General features: G+C 41.3%; 1 protein-coding gene across 1 annotated transcript in view; it reads left to right on the top strand.

Annotated features, from left to right (window-relative positions):
- The window catches only part of PARVA (parvin alpha), a 98,984-nt gene that overhangs the window by 47,641 nt on the left and 29,621 nt on the right, over positions 1-21,722 (top strand). Inside the window, exons 2-4 of the mRNA XM_032791805.2 lie at positions 18,476-18,565; positions 18,665-18,735; positions 19,899-20,001. Of these exons, the coding sequence (XP_032647696.1) occupies positions 18,476-18,565; positions 18,665-18,735; positions 19,899-20,001 (264 nt within the window). The remainder of the gene's footprint in view (positions 1-18,475; positions 18,566-18,664; positions 18,736-19,898; positions 20,002-21,722) is intronic.

Consider the following 21,722-nt stretch of genomic DNA (forward strand, 5'->3'; position numbering starts at 1 on the left):
TTCAATGTTGATAAATATAAAGTGGAAAACATAATTCCAACTACACATACAAAATCAACTTTTACCCCTCAAGAAAGAGATCTAGGAGTCATTGTGGATAGTTCTCTGAAAACATCTGCTGAGTGAGCAGCGGCAGTCAAAAAAGCTAACAGACTGTTAGGAACCATTAAGAAAGGGATAGATAATAAAACACAAAATATCATAATGCCGCTATATAAATCCATGGTTTGCCACACCTTGAATACTGGATGGAGTTCCAATTGCCCCATCTCTAAAAAAAAATTAGAATTGCAAAAACATACAGAGAAGAGCAACAAAAATGAATAGGAGTATGGAACAGCTTCCATATGAGGAGAGATTAAAAAGACTGGGACCGTTCATCTTAGAAAAGAGATGAATAAGGGGGGATATGATAAAGGTCTATAAAACCATGACTGATGTGGAGAAAGTGAATAAGAAAGTGTAATTTACTCCACGTAACACGAGAATGAAGGAGGTCACCCAATGAAATGAATAGGCAGCAGATGTTTAAAATAAAAAAAACGCACAAGAAATTACTCCAGCAAGAGTGCGCAGTCATCTTGTGGAACTTGTGGCAGGGGATGTTGAGAAGGCCAAAAGTATAACTTGGTTCAAAAATAATTAGGTAAGTTCATGGAGTATAGGTCCATCAATGGCTAATAGTCTAGATGATCAGGGACGCAACCCATTGTCCTTTCACCTTTGACTGCCAGAAACCAGGACTGGACGATAGGGGATGGATCACTCTATAAATTGCTGTGTTTTTTCATTCCCTCTGAGGTATCTGGCATCAGCCACTGTTGGAAGACAGGATACTGGGCTAGATGGATGCTGGTCTGACCCAGTATTGCCAATCTGTTGTTCTTAATGTTTGCTGTCCTGGGCTTCAGGCCTCTAGAATTGCTGAGCTTGAATGTTATCTGCCAATGTAACACTTGCCATTTTCCCTATATTTTCTTTGAAGATTTTTTATATTTGCACTTCTAAAAATACATCCGTCCACTCCTTTTTGCAAAATGCTAATCTGTTTCAGCACAATTCATGCGTGGATTTTACTCCCTCTTAAGATTCCCGGTGAAAATGAGTTTTTCCAAAGCCCTCAGTGTTGGCCTGATTTTTCTCCCATTGAAATCTGAGTTTTGTTGAGAGCTTTTGAAAATGCAACCCTCTACTTTCACTCCTAGCTATTGCAAAGAGAATTTTGAATGTCTAGCACGTTGTGTTTTCTAGGCCAGATTCTTGACGATGCTTAAGGGCCCTTTGCACTGGCTGCTAGAATGGTGCTAAATGACTTTAAACCAACCCTGCTGGAACTCATAAAACCACCATGGCAGATTTTACACCATCTGCTCCCCCACCCTCCATGAGAGAGGAAATATGTTAGCAGGAAGAAGAGATGTTCCAGGGTGTGGTGCTAGACAGGGCCACCCAGAAGATTCAGGGGGCCTGGGGTCTTCGGCGGCAGGGGGGCCCCACTTTGACGGTAATTCGGTGGCGGAGGGTCCTTCCACTCCGGGACCCACCGCTGAAGTGCCCTGAAGACCCCTGGTGGGGGCCCCCCCCCCCGCCAAATTGCCGGAGAAGACCCGCCGCTTTGGCAGGCGGGTCCCACTTCGGCAGTAATTCGGCAGCGGTGGGGGCGTCCTTCCACCCGATGGACCCCCAGCCGCCAAAGACCCGGAGTGGAAGAAGCTCCAGGGGCCCGGGGCCCCGCAAGAGTTTTTCAGGGCCCCCGGAGCAAGTGAAGGACCCCACTCCAGGGCCCCCCATTTGCCCGCTCGCCTCTGGGCGGCCCTGATGCTAGAGGGCACAACACTGTACTGTCAGCAAAGCAGGGTCTATGAGACCACTGAGGCAGCTTTCTTTATGAAAGGGTCATTTTAGCCTCTTGCTTCTCCTTATTTATATAGTGTGTGTTCTTTTTTCCCCTTTGACAAGATTCCTGTCTTTTTCCATTCAAGTAGATGAGATTCAGATATTTTTAAGTGAATCTGCATCTTTTTGTGATTTACGTACCCTTAAAATGCCCAAAAGAGAGTTTGACAGACACAATACAGGTGTGGGACTTAGAGACTATAAGAAATAGCCTGACTGGGTTTTAGTTTAAAAACAACAGCAGCTTCTCTTATATTATTCTGTTGTGCTTTCAATACCACGCTTCACAATAGTATAGTGCTAAGGAAAGTATCGTCCTCCAGGGTGCAGCAGTAGGGATGCCTGGGAGTGGTAGAGTTCAGGGGACTGTCCATCAGTTTTTCACCCTTCGGGCCTGATGGCAAGTTACAGGGCTCCTAATAAAAATTAGAGAAACCTCAAGGCTTCTTAACGTTCACTTGCAGTAACTTCCACGAACTAGTGAGACAGATAGCTTGGCCTAGTGAAGAGGCCAATGGACTGGGGTTCAGTTCCTGCCTGTACCAGTGGTGTTTTGGGTGTCCTTGGGCAAGTCCTTTCACCACTCTGTGTTTCAGTTTCCCTGTAAAATGGCAGTAATGGTACTTTGACTTTCTTTGAGATCTATGGATGAAAAAGTGCTGTATAACAGCTAGGTATAGAGCAGGGGTGGCTGACCTGAGTCCGAGAAGGAGATAGAATTTACCAATGTACATTGCCAAAGAGCCACAGTAATACATCAGCAGTCCCCTCACCATCTTCCCCTCCCTCCCCACTTCCAGCACCTCCCACCCACTGGCAGCCCCACTGATCAGCACCTCCCCCTCCTTCCCCACATCTCCTGATCAGCTGCTTCATGGCATGCAAGAGGCTCTGGGGGGAGGAGCAAAGGCACTGCAGGCTCAGAGGAGGCAGCGGGAAGGGGTGGAGTGGGGGCAGGGCCTGTGACAGAGCCAGGGGTTGAGCAGTGAGCACCCCCCGGCACACTGGAAAGTTGGAGCCTGTAGCTCCAGCCCGGGAGTCAGTGCCTATACAAGGAGCTGCATATTAACTTCTGAAGAGTCGCATGTGGCTCTAAAGCCACAGGTTGGCCACCCCTGGTCTAGATGCTGATTCCTCTTATGCGTAGTGTGCAGGGAGAGGTGGTGATGCAAGCTGACTACTCTGGCTTTGTTACCAGGGGATTTCTCTGCACACAACTAGCTCACTGTCCATTTTGTACAGGGTAGAGCACAGAAGAAAGAACAGCATCCAGGATCAGGACCTGTAATTTTTTGATAGATTTTATTAATATAAACAGAAGGCCAAATTATTTACTTGTGCAAATTTGGCTTAGTATTTTTAAAATATCCTGGCATAACATCATGTTTATTAAACAAATTTCTGAAACCAAATGCTGGGTTTGTTGGCTTATCTGTTTAAACTGGAAGCACATCACTTCTCATATAATCAACAATTTAAAGATGGTCCATAAATCATTAAATTTTATGACAAATGAGGTTAGACAAACATCATTTTTTCTACTACTATCTGGATTTTCTCAGGACCTAGATAATTTTATCTCATTTACATCAAACATGCAGGTAACTTTAGAATTCTATGTCTGTATTATTTCTAGGGAGGCATAATACAATTACAAATGACAGTAATTGACGTTACATGGTTTAATTAAATTTCCTCCTTTCTGAACCAAAACCTTTTAACCAAGCATTGCAGTGCTGTTTCTGTATTTATCTGTTACATGGGTTAATGTGCTATGTGGCAGATATGGTATTTATCCATTTTCACAAATTAAGCTATCAGTATCATGTTGACTTTAAATTGTTTCCTATATTGATGGCCAAAACCACTTGAAAAAGATTTCCCTCCTCCCTTTGATAAACTTCCTATTTTCATAAAGCTGAAAATTGTGGGGCTGACAGTTTGGGAAGCCTAGGCCCAAAGCATCTCTCCAGTATGCTGTTCTTTTCTGCAGTGATTTCTGCTTAGGGCAAGGGGATGCACATTTTCTGAATCTGAGACTAATAAAATGATTAATTTCTTCTAGATTACAGGAAGTAGAAGTGAAATCCTATTTGAAGTTGTTTGTGGAAGCGAAAATGGATTGACAGGAGGATGTTCTTACAAAACTTTGCTCCCCACCCCCAAGCATGTGCTTCAGACTATGAATTCTAAACTTCCTAACTAAATAGACTCCTGCAAATGTTCTCCCTCTCAGAAAACAACCCCACTTCGATTATTACAAAGCTCTCATTCTTGCCTACTCAGGTATATTAGACAGGGTCCTCCTGGAACTACAGTGGGTACAAGCAGTGTTTTAAAGATGAAAGACCAAGAAAACTTTTGGTATTTCATCCAATTTTTTCCACAATTAACTGGTGTTGCTCAACATGGCAGCACTCCCACCTTCCTGCTCTTTGAGGAAGCGGGTGCTGATGCAGTATGCCAGGTGGATAGCCCTTATTATTGTAGAGGGCCACACAGCAGCAGAACTTCCAGGAGGAAGACTGGAGCTCAGTGAACAGCCCATCAACCACAGTGTTTTCATTAAGGAACATATGTGACTTAAGTGCTCCACTTAAAGCTCCCCCATGGCTACACCGTGATGGGTGCAATTCAAGAATCTGATAGAGTACATTGTATTTTTAATATGATGGGTCACTTCAGAACCAGGACCAAGGGTGAGTGGTGGTTTGTAGCGCAGCTGAATAACTTTGAGTAAGAAGGACCCCACGGTGTCCATTTATGACTTTGGCAATGGTAATTCTGATGAAGTTTAAATGGAAACTAGAAAGGTAACCACTTTCTACTGCTCAGGATGGAGCCAGTCATGTGTCATTTCCTCCTTGTGCTCCAAGTGGAAACAAGCATTCAGGAACTTTTACAGCTTCTTTTTTAATATCTTCATAGCAATTCAGTTTTGACACCAAGTCAAAACTGATTATTATTTCATCTGGTCCTCTACTAAGCCACAATCACCCTAGAGGGGAAGAGGGTTATATATTTTCCTTTCCCAGTTGTGTTACTGTCCTGTTGATGTCTCATGCATACTCACCCCATACCCTCCAACTTTCTGTATGTGATTGTTCCCATTTTAGGGCCTGATCCTCCTCCTGTTGGAGTTTTACCATCTATTTCAGTGGGAGTAGGACCTATAGCTGGAGAAGAGGCACAGTGGGTAGGAGTGGAGTTTGAACTTCCCTTGTACCATATTACACTTGCATCTCAGTTCTGGAAATATATTTTAATGATTTGGCTGCTTATGTTGATTTTCACTCTTCAACCATTTTTAGTTTTTTTATCATTCTGCACCTCTGATTTTTCAAAACCAACGCAGGCAAAAAACAAGGTGTTTCATTTCCTGTTGCCATGTCTCCATTCTGCTCTACCCCATCATTTTAGGATAACTATGGTTCTATCCCAAATTGTACGGGGGAAAATACCAGTTATTCAGCATTAGAACTGGACTCTGAGATTGCATGAAATTACATGCCTTACAGACGCCATTCGAGTCTTTCATTCGATCATATGACAGGTAACAAAAGATATAGTCAAAGCTGCATCTTAGCTCTCCAGACAACAACTTGCCAAGCTGCGAAAGGCAGATTTAGTTTGTTTTGCAGATGGTCTATGAGTCTCATGTGGCATCATATTAAATTATATAGGCAGTCAGTCATTTGTTCTGAAGTGATGCACTGAGCTGAGAGATGTATCAGGAGCCTTCTGTTGAAAAACAAGCTCTACGGCTACGAATACAGCTTCACAGACCAGCAACAAAAAGGGGGCCTACAAGGAAAAGTACTTGAAGTACCTTACGGACAGCTAGTTCTCCTTGTGCAGATAAAATGAGGGTGACTTGGACAGTATACAATGGGCTGTGGAGCCCTTTGCCCTAAAGGTAGGAGATCCTACACTACTTGTCATTGTTTTTCATGTTGATTTCTATGGTGTCTGTGTATTACTTTCTGCACTTATACTTTTGTAAGGGGTGTTAATTTTTGTTTTCTAATATTTTAAAATTGAGGGCGGGTGGTTATTGTCCTGTTGCCTCGGTCAGACTTTGCACTGTAAAGCTCCCACCAGTTAACAGTGGAAGACAATATTGTAGTTTGTTCATTTCAAATGTTATTCTGGGTCTAAAATATTTCTACAATATGAATATTAACTAGGGCATGATTCTAGACCCACTGAAGGTCAATGCAAGTGTTACTATTAACTTCAATGAGCGCAGGATCAGGCTCTTAGTAATATCTGAACCAATATGAAATAACCTTCAGAGTCTGAATTTCTGCATGGGGATAAATTGTTTAATGTAGTCAAAAGCATGTTTCAAATGAGGATTTTCAGATGGGTTGTGTGGAAGAGGGTACTTTAGTTTTTGGTATTATTTTCACCTTAGTAAATATTTCTTAATACAAATAGCTATAAGTAATTGTTGTTTTCAATCCACAAGCCCTTTTGTTACATAAAGAAGTTTAAATAAGCTGCTATTGAAATTAAATCAATATTTATGACTTTAACATCTTCAAGTTGAAAATTATGTTCGGAGACCTCTGAATTTTTGTTAATGCTATACAGGAAAATCCATTTAAGATTATTTACTCAGATTTTAACATGTGCCCAATGCAAAGTGGCAAAACTTTGAATCTGCACAAGAGTTACTATTAGTCTTAATATTCTGGATGTTGAAAAAAGTAGCTGGAAATTGAGGAGTGTGAGTGAAGTACATTTAACAGGCAGTATGTTGGAAAGAACAGCAAATTATGTGCAGTGTGTGCAGTTCACAATACAGTTTATTCCTATAATGCTGTTGCTGATATTGTGTACCACTTATTTTCTAATTTAACAACATGCTAATACTGTACTCAAACAAATAACACCAGTACACCACTTACCTGGGAAGAGGCAACTGGAGGCTAGAGCAGGTGGTTGGGTTTGGAAAGAAATTACTGCAGATTGGGAATGCACAAGAGGATTTATGAAGGGTTTATGAAGAGGGTTTCGTAGGGCATGATGAAAATTCCCAGAGCTGAGATGTAGGAGGTAGGATGGTCTCGTGATTATGGCATAGGACTGGGATGGGAATTGAGGTTTGGGTGCTATTCCTGTGTGACTACAGGCAAGTCACTAGGGATAGATTTTTAAATGCCCAGTTTACTTTCTACAGGTACAGATTATCTCCACAGACAGGGAGGCTGAGTCTTGACCCAACTCAAAATGTATCTCTTAATTTCTTTATGCATCACTTTTTCCCATCTGTAAAAGGGGCATAGTAATAATTTCCCACTTCCCTGGGACATTGAAGCTAAATTAATTAACTTTGGTAAAGTATGTTGAGAGGTTAAAATGGGAAGCATATTAATTGAAGAGTAACTCAGTTGCCCCAGGCCAGGGTCCTGGACTCTTGTTTTGATTTCCCAGCCATGCTACTTGCACCTTTCTCTGCCTCCAAGTTTTCTGAGAACATCTTCTTTTTAAATTTTCAGTTTAATTTTAAAAGCAAAGCATAAAAACCTTATTACTGATTGAAAAGAGTAACAATGGCCCAGAGCAGTGGTTCTCAACTTATTACATGTTGTGGGCCGTCTGTGCAGCCCACAATGTGTTACCTGGGCTGCAGGGGCTGGGTGGCAGGGCAGTGGCAACCTGGACCCGTGCCATGCGAGGGCGGCTGGCTGTCCACCCCGGACCCACACCGTGTGGCTGCCCTGTATCCTGTGGGACCAGCTGGGAGCCCCGGACGCTGGGAGAGAGCCAGCTGCCATGACCCAGGCCTCCGCCCCTGCAGGGTGGGTTGGCTGCCCCGACCCTTGGCCTCTGCCCCTGCCAGGTGGGCCGGCTGCTCCAGACTCCAGGTCCCTGACTGTGCCACGCCAGGCAGCCAGGAACCTGGTGAATCCTAGCACGTGGGCCAGCCTTTAGCACACAGCTGAGTTGGGCTGCAGCTGTGTGCCGCAGGCTGTCCACGGGTTGACAATTGCTGGCCCAGAGTCACAGCTGTGGCTAGTACAAATTAGGTATAGCTGTGAAAGAGGGGGACACAAAAGATCCAGCTGAGGCTCCCTGATTTCTGGAGCTGGTTCTACAGCTGGGGCATAAATTAGAGAGCATCTGGGCTGTTCTAATCTATGTCATATGACTAAGCCCTCAAGGGGCTTTCCACTAGCCAGGAATTACCAGAGCTCTAATGTGCTCCCACCGTGCCCTTCCAATCCCTGAAATGCTCCTTAGCTTGTGGACAACAAGGGTGGGAGCTATGCTGGATGAGGGCTCCTCTGTGCCAGGGAAATTCCCAGCTAATGAGATTCTAGCTCGGTTCTGACATGCTGCTTTCTCTTATGAGTTTTTACAAACTTTGGATTTCTTCACAAAGTGCACCAAAAAGGCAACTGAAAATGAGGCATTCTTGGCCTGGTCAGGTGTATAAAGCGATTGAGTCCTTACTAGAGGTATTTCTGTGTCGTCATCAACCTTTAACACATGCCTCACCGCTTTTTTTACATTTTAAGTTACATACTTCCTGTATACTACTCTTAACAACATCTTGCACTAATGCAGCACCATTCATTAAAGGAATTGAATGCTCTAACTATACACACATTAACTGAGCCTCATGACAGCACTGTGCCAAAGGTAAATAGTATTATGACTCTTCTGCAGAAGAGTAAAGATGTCCAATGCTGCAAAGAAGAATAGAGCCCAGAATATCTGACTCCCTGTACATTGCCTTAACCACTAGGCAGCATGGCCTCTCAACAATGAAGCTACAGTAATAATTGCTTATAATCTGTCTTTGGTTTGTCAATGTATAGGTTTCCAATGGCTTTCCACTGTCAAGGTTTCTGGGCCTTAAAATGAACATACTTTGATAGATACTTCATGTTATTTCTCTCACATTAAAACATGTAGATATGTACTTTTCTTAAAGCAGTAAATTACAAAACAGAATCCTAAAGTCTAGTTGATTCAGAAATTGTTAATGGGTTATAGAACCTGCTGGCTGTAAGAAAATAAAAAATCAAATTGGGAATTCCTGAAGCACTTAGGCTATGTAAATAAGAATAAGTGGCAGTAGGGTGGAAGAAAAATCACCAGTTGCCTGAACTAAGAATCTTGAAACAGGAACTAACTTGTTAGGCAGGATCTCATATTGAATTACCCTGAGAAGGATGAGAAGGAAGAGACCAATTCTTATATTCTTCCCATCAGCACACGGCAGTTAATTCATTATCTTCAAACACAGTGGCTTGTCTGAGATGATGATTCCCAAACTGTAGGTGATTCCCAGACTGACTCTCGAGAGAATTGTAGAGAGCAGGCAAGTCACAGGAGATTACACAAAAATATTACGTTTTACAAAAATTAAATGCATGTAAAGTGATTTTGAAAACTGGATGCATAAGATAAGTCCACTAATGGTGTGCCCATTTAAGGTGATCATATTGCTGAAATGTGAGCCCCCAGTTAGATGTTCAACTAGACACAGGACAAGTGAAGGATATGAGCATGTGAAGCAAGCTACTAATAATTATGACATACTTGTCTGCTGTATCCTTCTCTGTTCTAATCTCCCCATTGATCATGTCTTCCTTTGTGTTTGAGACTCTTCCGTTTGGGTATCATCCACCTGTTTTATCATGGTTAACTTTGTACTAAAGAAATCACAGAGAAGAAGAACTTGAAGACCCTCGTGGCAGAAAAGTTTATTTGTTTTGTTCCCATTGGCTGTAAAAATATCTGGAAGTTCTACATAACTCCTGGTCTTCTGTCAAGAAAAGTCTTTTCTTGAAGAGCACCAGATGTTTGTCCATTATGAAAGAAGCAGCTCCAGGAGCTGCAATTTCAGAACTACAGTACTGTTCTGTGCATAAACTATGTGTTTGTCTTGGGAAAGGAACTTTAGTTCCCTTGCGAATGTAACATATATGCAATCATTTCCCTAAATCCACTTGAAAAAAAAGCAAGGCAGATGATGGGAATATAGTAGGGTTAACATTACTTTTTCTCCTTCAGAAAACAAGGCTTGTGTACACAAGGACAAATGAGCAAGAGATTCAGCAAATCGTTGTCACGCTACTAGTAAAACAAATGTGTGCCCTTACATTCCTGAGAACTATTTTTGTGATTTCTCTGAGGAATAGAACTTTTTGAACTGGAAAAGACTTCTTGGAAAAAATCTTTGGTTTTGTCTTTTCTGCATGAGCGCTTCTTGTTGATGTTGGATAAATTGCTTGGTAATTCAAAGAACATTAGAAGAAAATCAATCCCATAAAATAAACTCTCCCTCCCCTCTCCCCATTTAACTCAGTTTTTGGAAACCAAATAGTGTAATGAACTGGCTGCCTTCTATTGGCTGGAATCTATTGGCTGCTCCTGTCTCTGTTTATGACTCTATACTGCAGGTGGCTACCTGAGATTTTCTTTTAGCTCATGTGGTAGAAGCCTATGCTTACGGGGAGCGGATGTGAGTTCTATCATTGCTGTCACCATGAAGTTCTGAGTGGATATGGCGTGCAGCATAGTGAGAACTATAAGTCCTACTTGGCAGTAGATTTGTCTCGATGATGACATTAATTTTTCATGCAGTGGTATCACTAGCAGACCAAATAATAACTTACAGCTGTCCCCTGCCACTGCTGAATTGCGTAAGAGCCAACAAGGCATTAAAAATTGAGGCTATTTCCAGGAGCTTCCATCTAGACCAGACACTTTATTAGTCATGGTATGTTCTGATAGAAATCTGGAGCAGTCGTAAAATTTCTGAATGGTACTATTTGTCCTTCTGCGGGGGAATTAAAAAATAATTTGGATTCTTATCTACCTGTCTTCCCTACCCCACCTCACGTTTTTTTCAAGAATATTGAAAACCCGTACGTGAGATGACATGTTTTAATAGATGTGTTGAGAAACTCCAAAGGAATGAATGGAATCATTGGCACCTACATTAGATTGACACTGCATCATTTCTTACCTGTTATAGATCACAAGGGAATGCTGAAGGGTCCTTTATCCCAAACAGAAATTTGGAAGCATGCAAAGTTTAGTGGGGCTGAGTGTCATGTGGTTAAGGAAAAGTACAAGGGATTTTGCAAGGAGTCCTTTGATCCTTCATAAGTTCTCTTATTCATGATGTGTAATCTGTGTTTTTTCTATTTATTGCATGGGGGAAGTCAGATACTAGCAAACAAAGTATTTAAGTACCACTGAATAGCTTTAGACATCTAAGAAAAGTTCAATTAATTTGTGCTATATACAAGAGAATTAAATTGTAGGATTCCCTCCCCCACCACTCACAAGTCTTTTCTGCTCGGTTTTGTTTAATGGAGAAATTAAACATCCAAAGAAAATGGATCCTTTTTAGAGAGTGGTTATTAATGCAGGAACATTAAAGTGAGACACATTGTAGCCCAGTTTGCATATTTACTTTTACAAATGGTTGGCTTGGAGTCAGCAGTTAATAGAATGAGAATGATATTCCTGTGCAGATCATTTCCTGACAAACATTTTCAACTGCAAATATCTCTCTGCTTTTCTTCCCTCGTTTGTTATGTCTTTGAGAATGAATGGGGATAACATTTACAACTTAAGGTTCGTGTTCTGAAAACACTTTTGACCATGTTCCCCATATAAAAAGGCCCCTTTGTGTATGCTTATGCTGTTTTGTGTTGTGAATATCAAATTTCTGGTGGATGCCATGTCATACTCTGCTAACTTGTAAACATCTACATATTCACTGCATCATTTCAGTACCATATGTAATGTGGATTCATCGTACACTTACTGTCTTTTGAGTGGGTTTCTTTTGTCTCCAAATCAAGTGAATTAGCATCTAAATTTCTTGTATGGATAACATTTTAGATTGTGGTTTTCTTTTCCCTGTATGGGTTGATAATGTGTCCCTGTACTGATAGGATGTAATGTTTTGAATGATCCGCAAACAAGTTGTACCAGTTTGCTTGAACAAACGGTATAATCTGTAAATATTAATTTTGGCATTTTGAAAATATGCCGTCTCTCTCTCTTCTAGATCTTCTCTCACACCAGTGTAAGTCAGGGGTAACTCTTCAGTAGAATTATGTCAGTGTAAAACTAGAGTACGTGAGAGGAAAATTAGGCCTCTGTTGGGCTAGGCCCTCACCTGATGTAAATTGGTGTAGCCTCATAAATTTCAGTGGAGCTCCGTTGATTTACACCAGATGAAGATCTGACCGAGACTGTTTATCACTTGTTAGTCTTCAACAAAAAACATTAAAACTGCATTCTTAGTGCCTGATCCAGCAAAGACTTTGAAGTCAATGGAATGGCTCAGATGAGCAAAGCTGTTCCCATGCACAGGTGTTTACAGGATCAAGCCCCTAGGGCCATAGATGCTCCCCAGAAAACCTGCACATCAGCAGGGAGAATATGAGGGCAAAATGAGCCATTTAATTTTGGCTCTCCTGCAGACTTTGGGGATTTTCTGGGGGTAGTTTTCTCACCCTTTGCTCCCTTTTGTTAATTTAAGAGTGGAGAAGGTTTTTAAAAAAGAAACTATGAGAAAGTGGGGGAAAACCAAGTTTTTTACTTTTACTGTTTTTCAACTGGAAGAAAAAATCAGAAAACAGTGAGAAAATAGGTTTCCCTCCCATTTTCTCCTACTTTCTTACTTTGTTCCAAACCAAAAAAGAGAGGAAAAGGAGATAAGGAGGAAACTCCAAAAATGGAAAACAAAATGTTTTTGGTTTCCAAAAACCAAAGCAAAATGACATTTTAAGTTGAAATGAAACTAACATTTTCATTTTGATTTATTTACATCTTTCCCATGAAAAGGTGAAATTACTTGACTGGTTTTCTGACCATCTCTAGTTTAAGGATGGAGCTTAGGGCTCAGGGTGTATATGTGGTACATATGTGTTTGGCATGTGGGTGTGTATGCAACCCTGAGTCTGGCAGAGGCAACTGTGCAGCTAACTGTGTTTGAATTATTCCTACAACAAGCAAGAATAGTTTGAGATAGGCATGCTGCATATGAGGCCCGTAACCAGCCTGAGTATGAATGAACTCTGACGGTGTTGCCAACTCTTATGATTACTACTGGGCTATTTTTTCATAAAGCCCCTGTTCCTGGAATCATGTGAAGGCAGCCGAATCTCAGCTTTCATCAAGGAAATAAAAGTACATTTCGAGCCCTCATAATTACAGAGGGAAGCTTGAAAATGTGAACCCTGAAAGCACAAACCCTAGAAAGCAAATAAAAAGAACCCCAAATTTATTTATCTTAAAAAAAATATATTCCCTCATGACTGTTTGGGACCTGACCTATGATTTTGAACACTTGAGGTTGGCAATGTTGTACTAACTCTTCCAACATTAGCTCTTCAAACATTAGAGTCCAAACCTACTCCCAGCAAAGTCAGTGGCACACTCCCAAAATCCAACCTTTGTTCTTGTGACACTTGATTTAATTTTGTAAGTGCAGAATCACTAACACTGTGGAAAGAAAGAGCTGCAGCATACAGAGGAGAATACTTTTAATGATACCTCATGACATATTTGTTCTGTGATTCTTTTGTAGCATGTACTGTATATCAAACCACAGAGAGCATATCAAATAACATCACATTTCTGAGCTCAGTTATATTATATTGTAAGAGAAGTTTGACTTCAAGTCTGAATACCATAAAACCCTTCATACTAAAGAGAACAGTGTAATGCTTTCGACAGAGAAAATAAATACATAAAACTCCAAATGAAACTGTCTAATAAATGCTGTGTGGAACAACAGGGTGCATGTATTAGAGGAATTAAGCCAATTTAAACTGTGCGGGGAGTACTCCGCTTTCATATGTGCTCATCAGCTTCCACTGATTTCAATGGCAGTTGGATACATGCATCAAAGGGTAAAATTTGGCTCATAGTACTCACGTGGATTTGTTAACATAAGTTTATGACCTTCTAATGCTAGATTTTCTAAACTGTTAAGAACTCTATCCATCTGTAAATAGCTGCGATGGCTGCTGTTGATATAAGCCATTGGGCTCCACAGCTCTGGGGCCAAAATTACTGTGGGCATAATTGGAGGCAACTGGTTAACCACTGAAATCCGTAGAGCAGTGCCTACTTACTCTAGCAATGAATTTGGCATATGGGGGTTAATCGTAAGTCTGAGGAGGAAACTATCCATTCCTTAGCAGGAGTTTTAACTGGGAATTGCAAACTGTCAGTATGAGAAGAGATCTCTCTGGGCCAGGTTAACTCCACTGACTCCAGTGATCTCACAGCAGTGGTAAATTCAACCCTGACTTCCACCCAGCACAATGACCATATAAGCAACTTTGTGAATATAGGGACTGAATCTCCTCCTAGTTACACAAGCATAAAACTGGCATAAATCCATTGAAATCAGTAGAGTTACTCCTGATTTTTACATTAATGTAACTGAGAGGAGAATTAGCCCATGATAGCCTAGATCCTTGGCTGCAGTTGGGCAGCAATCACCACAGCAGAGGAGACAGCGTTGTAGATGTGCATTTTGCACTCATGCCCTGATGCTGATCAGCCAGTCTCCAGTGTAAAATAGCAGAGCTTGGTGGATGTGTTCTACTTTAGCCCAGCTGTCAAAGATCCCAGTGGGTCATTCTGGCAGCTGGGGATTGCTGCAGAGCAGGGTGCCTCAGTTATGGTCTCTTTTCTTCAGCCAGGCCTCCTTTGCCATGGGACTGGGAGTAGTGGGTGCAGAAATCTTCTAGTGGTCAGATCCAGTGGCTTTAGAGCAGTGTTGCACCACTAGGGTGGCATAACGCAGCTGTTTTGTGTCAGAGAATCAGGTCTGTGTATTTAAGAATGTAATAAAAATCTTTACACTTTAAAAAAAAAACCAAAAACCTCACTGTTCATAAGCAGCATCTCATTTCTAAACCCCAGTCTCTCCTCTGGTTTAATTTCTTCCTCACAATACTACAGGACATTGGACTAATTTACTTGTGAAATGTCACTATTAAATCACAAAAGCTCCCTCAAACCTGCATGCCTCTGTTTTTGCTAAAATACTAGAGCTACTTTAGTGATTCTTTATGAAAATTAATTAAAACACATACATTAATAAAATACAATTTTAAAATGGATGCCTCTGCTGAAATGTTATGTGGTATGCAAAGCCATAACCTAAATCGAATTCTTGTGTTGAGCTATAATCTCCTAAACATATAGTAGTGGTCTGTAATGGAAATTCATAGAAATCCCATTGCTATATTATGCAATACATTTCACTCTCAGCACTCACAACCTGACATGATATGTACTTTTTTGAATGGTCATTTCAATATTAATTATATATGTTTGTGTGTGTGTGCGCGCACACAAAATAAGGAGTAACTTCATTGTCATTGGAATTACACTCGTGTATAACCAATACAAGTGAGAGATGAGTCACATTTCATGTGCTGGTATACACTATAGCCTCAAGATTGCAAATTTACAACATATCTGAGTAATTTTAGCATGTGAATAGTGTCATTGAGTTCAATGGGATTACTCACTTGCATATGCAGGATCAGTGCCTATCAGTGAAATCCTGTCTTCATTGAAGTTAATTACCAAATTATACAGATTTTATTCAAAATTAAATTGGTTAGACATAAAATTAGCTGTTTTTTTTTGTTTGTTTGTTTGAGTGGGAGTCACTTTTGCCTTCCTGAGACTCTGATACCATATTGCAGTGCAACACTGGACATACAGATGTTAAAAAGTCTACCTCATATGGCTCTATTGCAGGTTTTCTCAGACTTTTGTACTGGTGACCCCTCTCACACAGCAAGCCTCTGAGTGCGACCACCCCTTATAAATTAAAAACACTTTTTAATATATTTAACACCACTATAAATGCTGGAGTAAAGTGAGATTTGGGATGGAGCTTAACAGCTCGCGATCACCACCACCCCCGTAATAACTTCGCGACCCTCTGACCCCAGTTTGAGAACCTCTGCACTAGTGTACCCAGTCTCCTGGAGGAGGAATCAGCCAGCTTTGCCAATGTCTCCTGATGGGGAGAGGACTTCTCGACTGTTTCCCCATCTGTGTGCTGCTAGGAAGAGAAACTAGCTGCTTCCTCTAGTCAACCAGCTCTTCTGGGAGGGAAAGCCAGGGATCAGCAGAGCCAGCTGGCTTTAGCAGATTTTATTCACTATACGCCCTTATCAGAATGTATGTGAATAAAGTTTTCTACCTAGAAACCGGTGTGCTGATATCCTTCATGGGCATAAAGATTTCAGTACACAGAGGTCTCTCGTGGAAGACTTTTATTCACTGAAGTTTATATGCCCGTTAAGACCTTAGAACATAAAAATCAAATGGGATAATAAAACCAATAGTGATTGTCTCCAGGGGGACATGAGCAGTTAAAAAAAACAATTGCCTTTATGTATAAACAATTACCGAGATTGTGCATGCTGTGTCAAAATCAGCCTTGGTGTAATTCCTCTAAATTCAGTGGAGTCACATGAGAAATCCAATAATCCAAGGAACTATTATTGCCAGCATTATTTTACTGTTAAAGTAGCCACTCAGAGCCACTCTATATTTGTGTAAAATATAACACACACACACACGCAGGGTAAGAGTATGGAGTACAGTTACTATTTTAATATTAAAGATGTCTGTTTCTTCTAAGTTCCTTTTGTGCACTTTACAATAATAAGCATTACAATGGTCATCATTGCTATGGCTGTCATAGTACTGTCCTATGTCAGGAGTCCCCAATCTTTTTGTCTGGCGGGCGCCAGACGAAGGACAATGGTGGCGGTCGAGCATCCGCCGAAATGCTGCCAAATTTCTGCAGGAAGCAGCGTCATCGAGAGGCGTCGCTGCCGAAATGCCACAGAAATTCGGTGGCATTTTGGCGGATGCTCGACCGCCGGCCAGGATGCAGTGCGTTGGGGACCCCTGTCCTATGCATACGGTACCATTCCTCCAAAGGGCCCCAAAATATTTCCCAAATGATTGCACAATAATAGTACAGTACTTGCACTTTATAAATGTTTTCAAATCAATGCTCACAATCTCCCTGTGAAGTCAGTAGGTAAATATTATTAGCCCCATTGTACCCAGGAAGTTGACGCAGAATGGTGAAATTATTTGCCCAAGGCTACAGACCCAGTGGAGGGCTGGGAGTAGAATTTGGGACCTCTTGACTGTTGTCTGTCTCCCCCATGCCCCCATTGCTTTTTTTGAAACTGAACTGACCACAGCTGGAATGTGCCACCTCTGATGTGGAAGATGACAACTCTGTCTGTGAACATAAATTCTATGCATTAGTTTAGGACAGGGATTGACAACTTCTGGCACACGGCCCATGGTTTGTTTACCTGCCATGTCTGCAGGTTAGGCCAATTGCAGCTCCCACTCGGCCCATGCTGCTTCCTGCAGCCCCCGAGGCCAGTGGGAGCTGCGATCGGCCAAACCTGCAGATGCAGCAGCTAATGAACAAACCCAGCCCACCAGGGTGCTTACTCTGATAGGCCGCATGCCAAAGGTTGTCGATCCCTGGTTTAGGATGAGGAATACTATGTCCAGCTGAAACTTCAGGAGGAATTTAGGCAGGTAGAATTAAGTTAGACAGATTAAACTCTGGCCAGGAGAACCGGGTAACAACCTGTTCTTGTGAAAGTGCATTGGAAAGATAATGACCACAGGTGCTGACGACTTTGTTACTTCTCATCCAAATCTAATCTGATTTGCAATAGTCCCCAGGAGCTAAGCAGACCTAAATCTGGCTGATTCAGCAGGTGGATGATTCCTTCAGTGTTGAGGGAATCCTCCAGTGGATTTGGATTGTTGTAATGCTCCTTTATCATCTCTGTGCCCTGGCACAGGAGCATGTATGGGGAAAAGGGGATCTTGACATGAGCCTTGTGGCAACCTGGTGATCTCTGGCTGGTAAAACAGACCTGTTCAAAACTGTGCTGGTGACTAGGCCAGCCCTAGGACCAGGGGCTGCAAAGGGGTCATTTGCTGTTTCACCCCTATTTGTGTCCAGTGCCCTTTGGGTACATCTCAGAAACTGGGCCAACACCTTTATCAGCACAGTGTTGGGGCACTGGATCAGTACAGATTCAGGGAGAAAAGTGCCACCCCCCGTTTCTTAATGCACTGTGAGTGTACCTTCAAGAGCACCTTGTCCTGATTCTGCTTCACCATCAGACTGGAAAAGATCACAGATCAAAGTAATGTAGCTAGTGGAAATGATTATTTCATTTAGCCCAGATGGTTTGTTAGTCCTAAGTACCAGTTCGTTAACCATAAGAAATGTGAGCTGAGCCTTTTCAAACTTGACAAGGAGTAAACCTGATCCTGCAAACTCTTCTTGGTAGTTCCACTGACCTCAGTGTAATTACTCATGTAAGAACTACTCATGTGAGTAAGGTTGTGTTGGATTACGCCTCTTATTTTTGTTGCCCTGAGACTTAGGCAGTGGGTTCGTGTTCTTACAAATAAATGAATATAATTAAAGTAGCTGTTAACAGGAGAGAAATAGTAAGCAAAAGTGGACTGAAATTTGACCAAGCTATTCTTTTTCATTTTCTAGTGTCTGAACTACAGGAAGAAGGAATAAATGCCATTAATTTACCTCTCAGTCCAATTCCATTTGAACTAGACCCTGAGGACACGATGCTGGGTAATTCACAATAATTATACATCTTAACATTAGAGCCTGATGTAAACTATAATGTTATAAATGTATAATTTTTGTAACATCTTTTTTTTAAACTCATAGAGGAAAATGAAGTCCGAACAATGATTGATCCAAATTCAAGAAGTGACCCCAAATTACAAGAGCTAATAAAGGTAATGGAAAGCATGCACACACTTTCAGATTTCACTATAAAAAGAAAGCTAAACTATTTTTTCCTTTTACCTGACTTCTTTCATCTGAACACTTCGGAATACTGTACAAGCAAATAACAGTGCACATGTGATATTCTGGGGTTCAATCCAGACCAGTGAGGCTTGTGTCACTGCCTGCCCTGTATCTCCGGGTGATTAAATGCTTTGCTGCTGTGGTTCACAGCCCTGACGCCAACAGCCAGTAGACAAATGCAGGAGACCAAGTAGGCAGTTTTGGGGAAATTTGGGACTGGGAGTGTGTTGGGGCCACCCTGCAAGTAGTAACTCAGGTTGGTAGAAGCCAGGATGGGACTGCTTTGTTGTAGGCAGGTTGCTGGGGTCAAAGCATTAAACCAGGACTTCACAATACACAAACACTCAGGGAAGTTGAGCACACTTGTCTGCTGGCTCTTAGTGTCTGGGCTCTGAGCTACAGCAGCACAGCATTTAAGGCACCCAGAGTTACAGGGCAGGTGGTGACACAAGTTTTTTCTGGTTTGGGTTGAACCTCAGAATGCAACAGCACATGTTCTAATTCAGTAGGTAAAGTATCAATTTTTAGATGAGGTACAAAGCAGTTAAGTGATTTACCCAACGATACAAAGCTAGTGGCAGAGTCTAGGATAGAACCCAGGAGTGTTCAATCCCAATCCCTCTCTAATCATAAAACTACTCTGATTTCCTCTGTAGCTCCTTTCTCTATCTTATACCAGGAGCATCAGTAGGTAGCTTCTTTAGAGGCTGACTTCAGTAACTTTCTCCTCTCACTAAGGGCCTGGTACAAAGCCCACTGAAATCAATGAAAAGGCATTGGCTAAAAGGGCTTGCATCAGTTCCATACTCAGAGCTCTGTGCTATCCTGACCCTTCCTTCCAAGAAGGGTTAGATCAATATCTCCTCTGTGTCATGCACTCAATCATCATTGGTGTAACCAGCAAACATTCCTTATCCCCTTCTATGCCTGAGTCTCTTCTATTTGCTCTTGTTAGAACTCCACACCAGTTGCCATTTCAGCACTGGTGCTCTCTTTGCTGAGTGTTTGCTGTCGTTGCATAAAATGACATATGTTTTACATTGTAAATACACAATGCATAATTCTGACAAATGTTGTGTTCCTCATATAGGTATTAATTGACTGGATTAATGATGTATTGGTAGGAGAAAGGATCATTGTGAAAGACCTTGCTGAAGACATGTATGATGGACAAGTATTACAGAAATTATTTGGTAAGAAACTATATATGTGTATATATACGCATGCTGTTGGTGCACTTTCAGTAAGTGGGCCACTCATTCCTAGTAAGAAGAGGCTTGATATCATTTTACATTTGTTGCACTAAAATGATATAAAAATAGCTCAGTGTTCTAAGACCCTTGAGCAATAGGGTGTATCCTGTAGTACAGAGGAAGCATAGTTTTCTCAACTACATTGTACTGTGTGTTACACTGTAGTTGATAAAAAGAATATAATGCATACCTGGGGTGCTGGAGGCAGGGTTCTAGTCTTGGCAGCAAATCTCTCTCCATTTAAAAGTATTATCTGCACATGTGCTGTAGAAACTCAACTATGTGACAAGTGGAAACCAAGTTTGAAAGTGAGGGGATTTCCATTAAAATGGTGGATGTTTTTAATCTGTGCTGGTTCCATAGTTTAGTTTATTCAAATCTCAAAGTCCCTCTGGAAAGTTGAAGTTTCTATCTGATTTGAGGTCTGATTTAATGTTAGTGAGGTAGTGATACCCCGTGGACTGCAAACTGAGCTTCAGCTGAGAGAGAAAGAAAAGACTATGAAAGCAGAGCTGGCATGTAACTTAACTGTTGGCCTGGAAGCCACTTTCTTGGTGATTACAGTAGAATCCAGTATCTGAAACTAATCTTGAAACGTTCTATGAGGAGTTCTAATAATGGTCATGCAAGACCAGGTCCATAAAGAGATTTTGGCTCTATGAATGATTAAGAAATTGAACACATTGTGATTCAATTAATATAGCTCTGTTCCTGTATTGGATCCATGTGGGCAGAGCCCCACTGACTTCTGTGCAACCCAAAAAGATACATCAGACACAATCTAATTAATTTAGTATAGATATTAATATTTCATTTATCTGGGCTTGATCCAGAGCCTGTTGAAGTCAATAGGAATCCTTCCACCGCCTTTAACAGGCTTTGGATCAGACCTCTGAAGATTTAAGCTCAGATCTCCCGGGGCTCATGCAAGAGGCCCATTGACTTCATGTTGATCCTTGCAGGAGTGGGCTGAAGATTAGTCATTGACATCAATGGACGCAAGATAAACTCAGAAGCTGAATATTTCTTTTGTGAAATTAAACTGACGGGCGATTAAATGTTTTATTTGTGGTGGTGGTATCAGGGTGGTTTTATTTCTAAATTATCTTTAATAGTTAATCAGTGGTTGGGAGGAGCCTGGCAGTTTAACAAAAACGTTATCAAGTATTGTCTTTGCTAATAATGGTAATGGAGCCTGATTCTGCTCGCACCTTCACCTGTGCAGTTCCACTGACATCAGTACAGTTATTCCTGAATTAGGACAATTGGGCCTATTGGATTTTTTTTGCATTGCTTACTATCAATTTCAAAAGCACCTTCAGTAAGTTTGTTTTGAAATTACGTCTCCATTGATAATACAATGTGAGAGTTTAGGATGAAACATTCAGAGCAATGACTAGGAGTCAGAAGCTCCTGGGTTATAATTTTTGCTCTTGCGCAAGCCACTTATCTTCTCTGTACCTAATTTCACTGTATCGGTTTCTAAAACTGTAAAATGTGGATAATTATACTTGCCTACTTCACAGGAATGTTGTGAGGATTAATCAATTGATGTTGATAAAGCAATTTGCAAATGAAAAGAACTCCAGTGTAGGAGTGATACATATTATTAATAGCAATATTTATCTTTTTTTAAAATAACAACTGCTTCTGACAAATTT

The sequence above is a fragment of the Chelonoidis abingdonii genome, chromosome 4 (genome assembly GCF_003597395.2).
Source record: "Chelonoidis abingdonii isolate Lonesome George chromosome 4, CheloAbing_2.0, whole genome shotgun sequence".
Classification (NCBI taxonomy): Eukaryota; Metazoa; Chordata; order Testudines; family Testudinidae; genus Chelonoidis; species Chelonoidis abingdonii.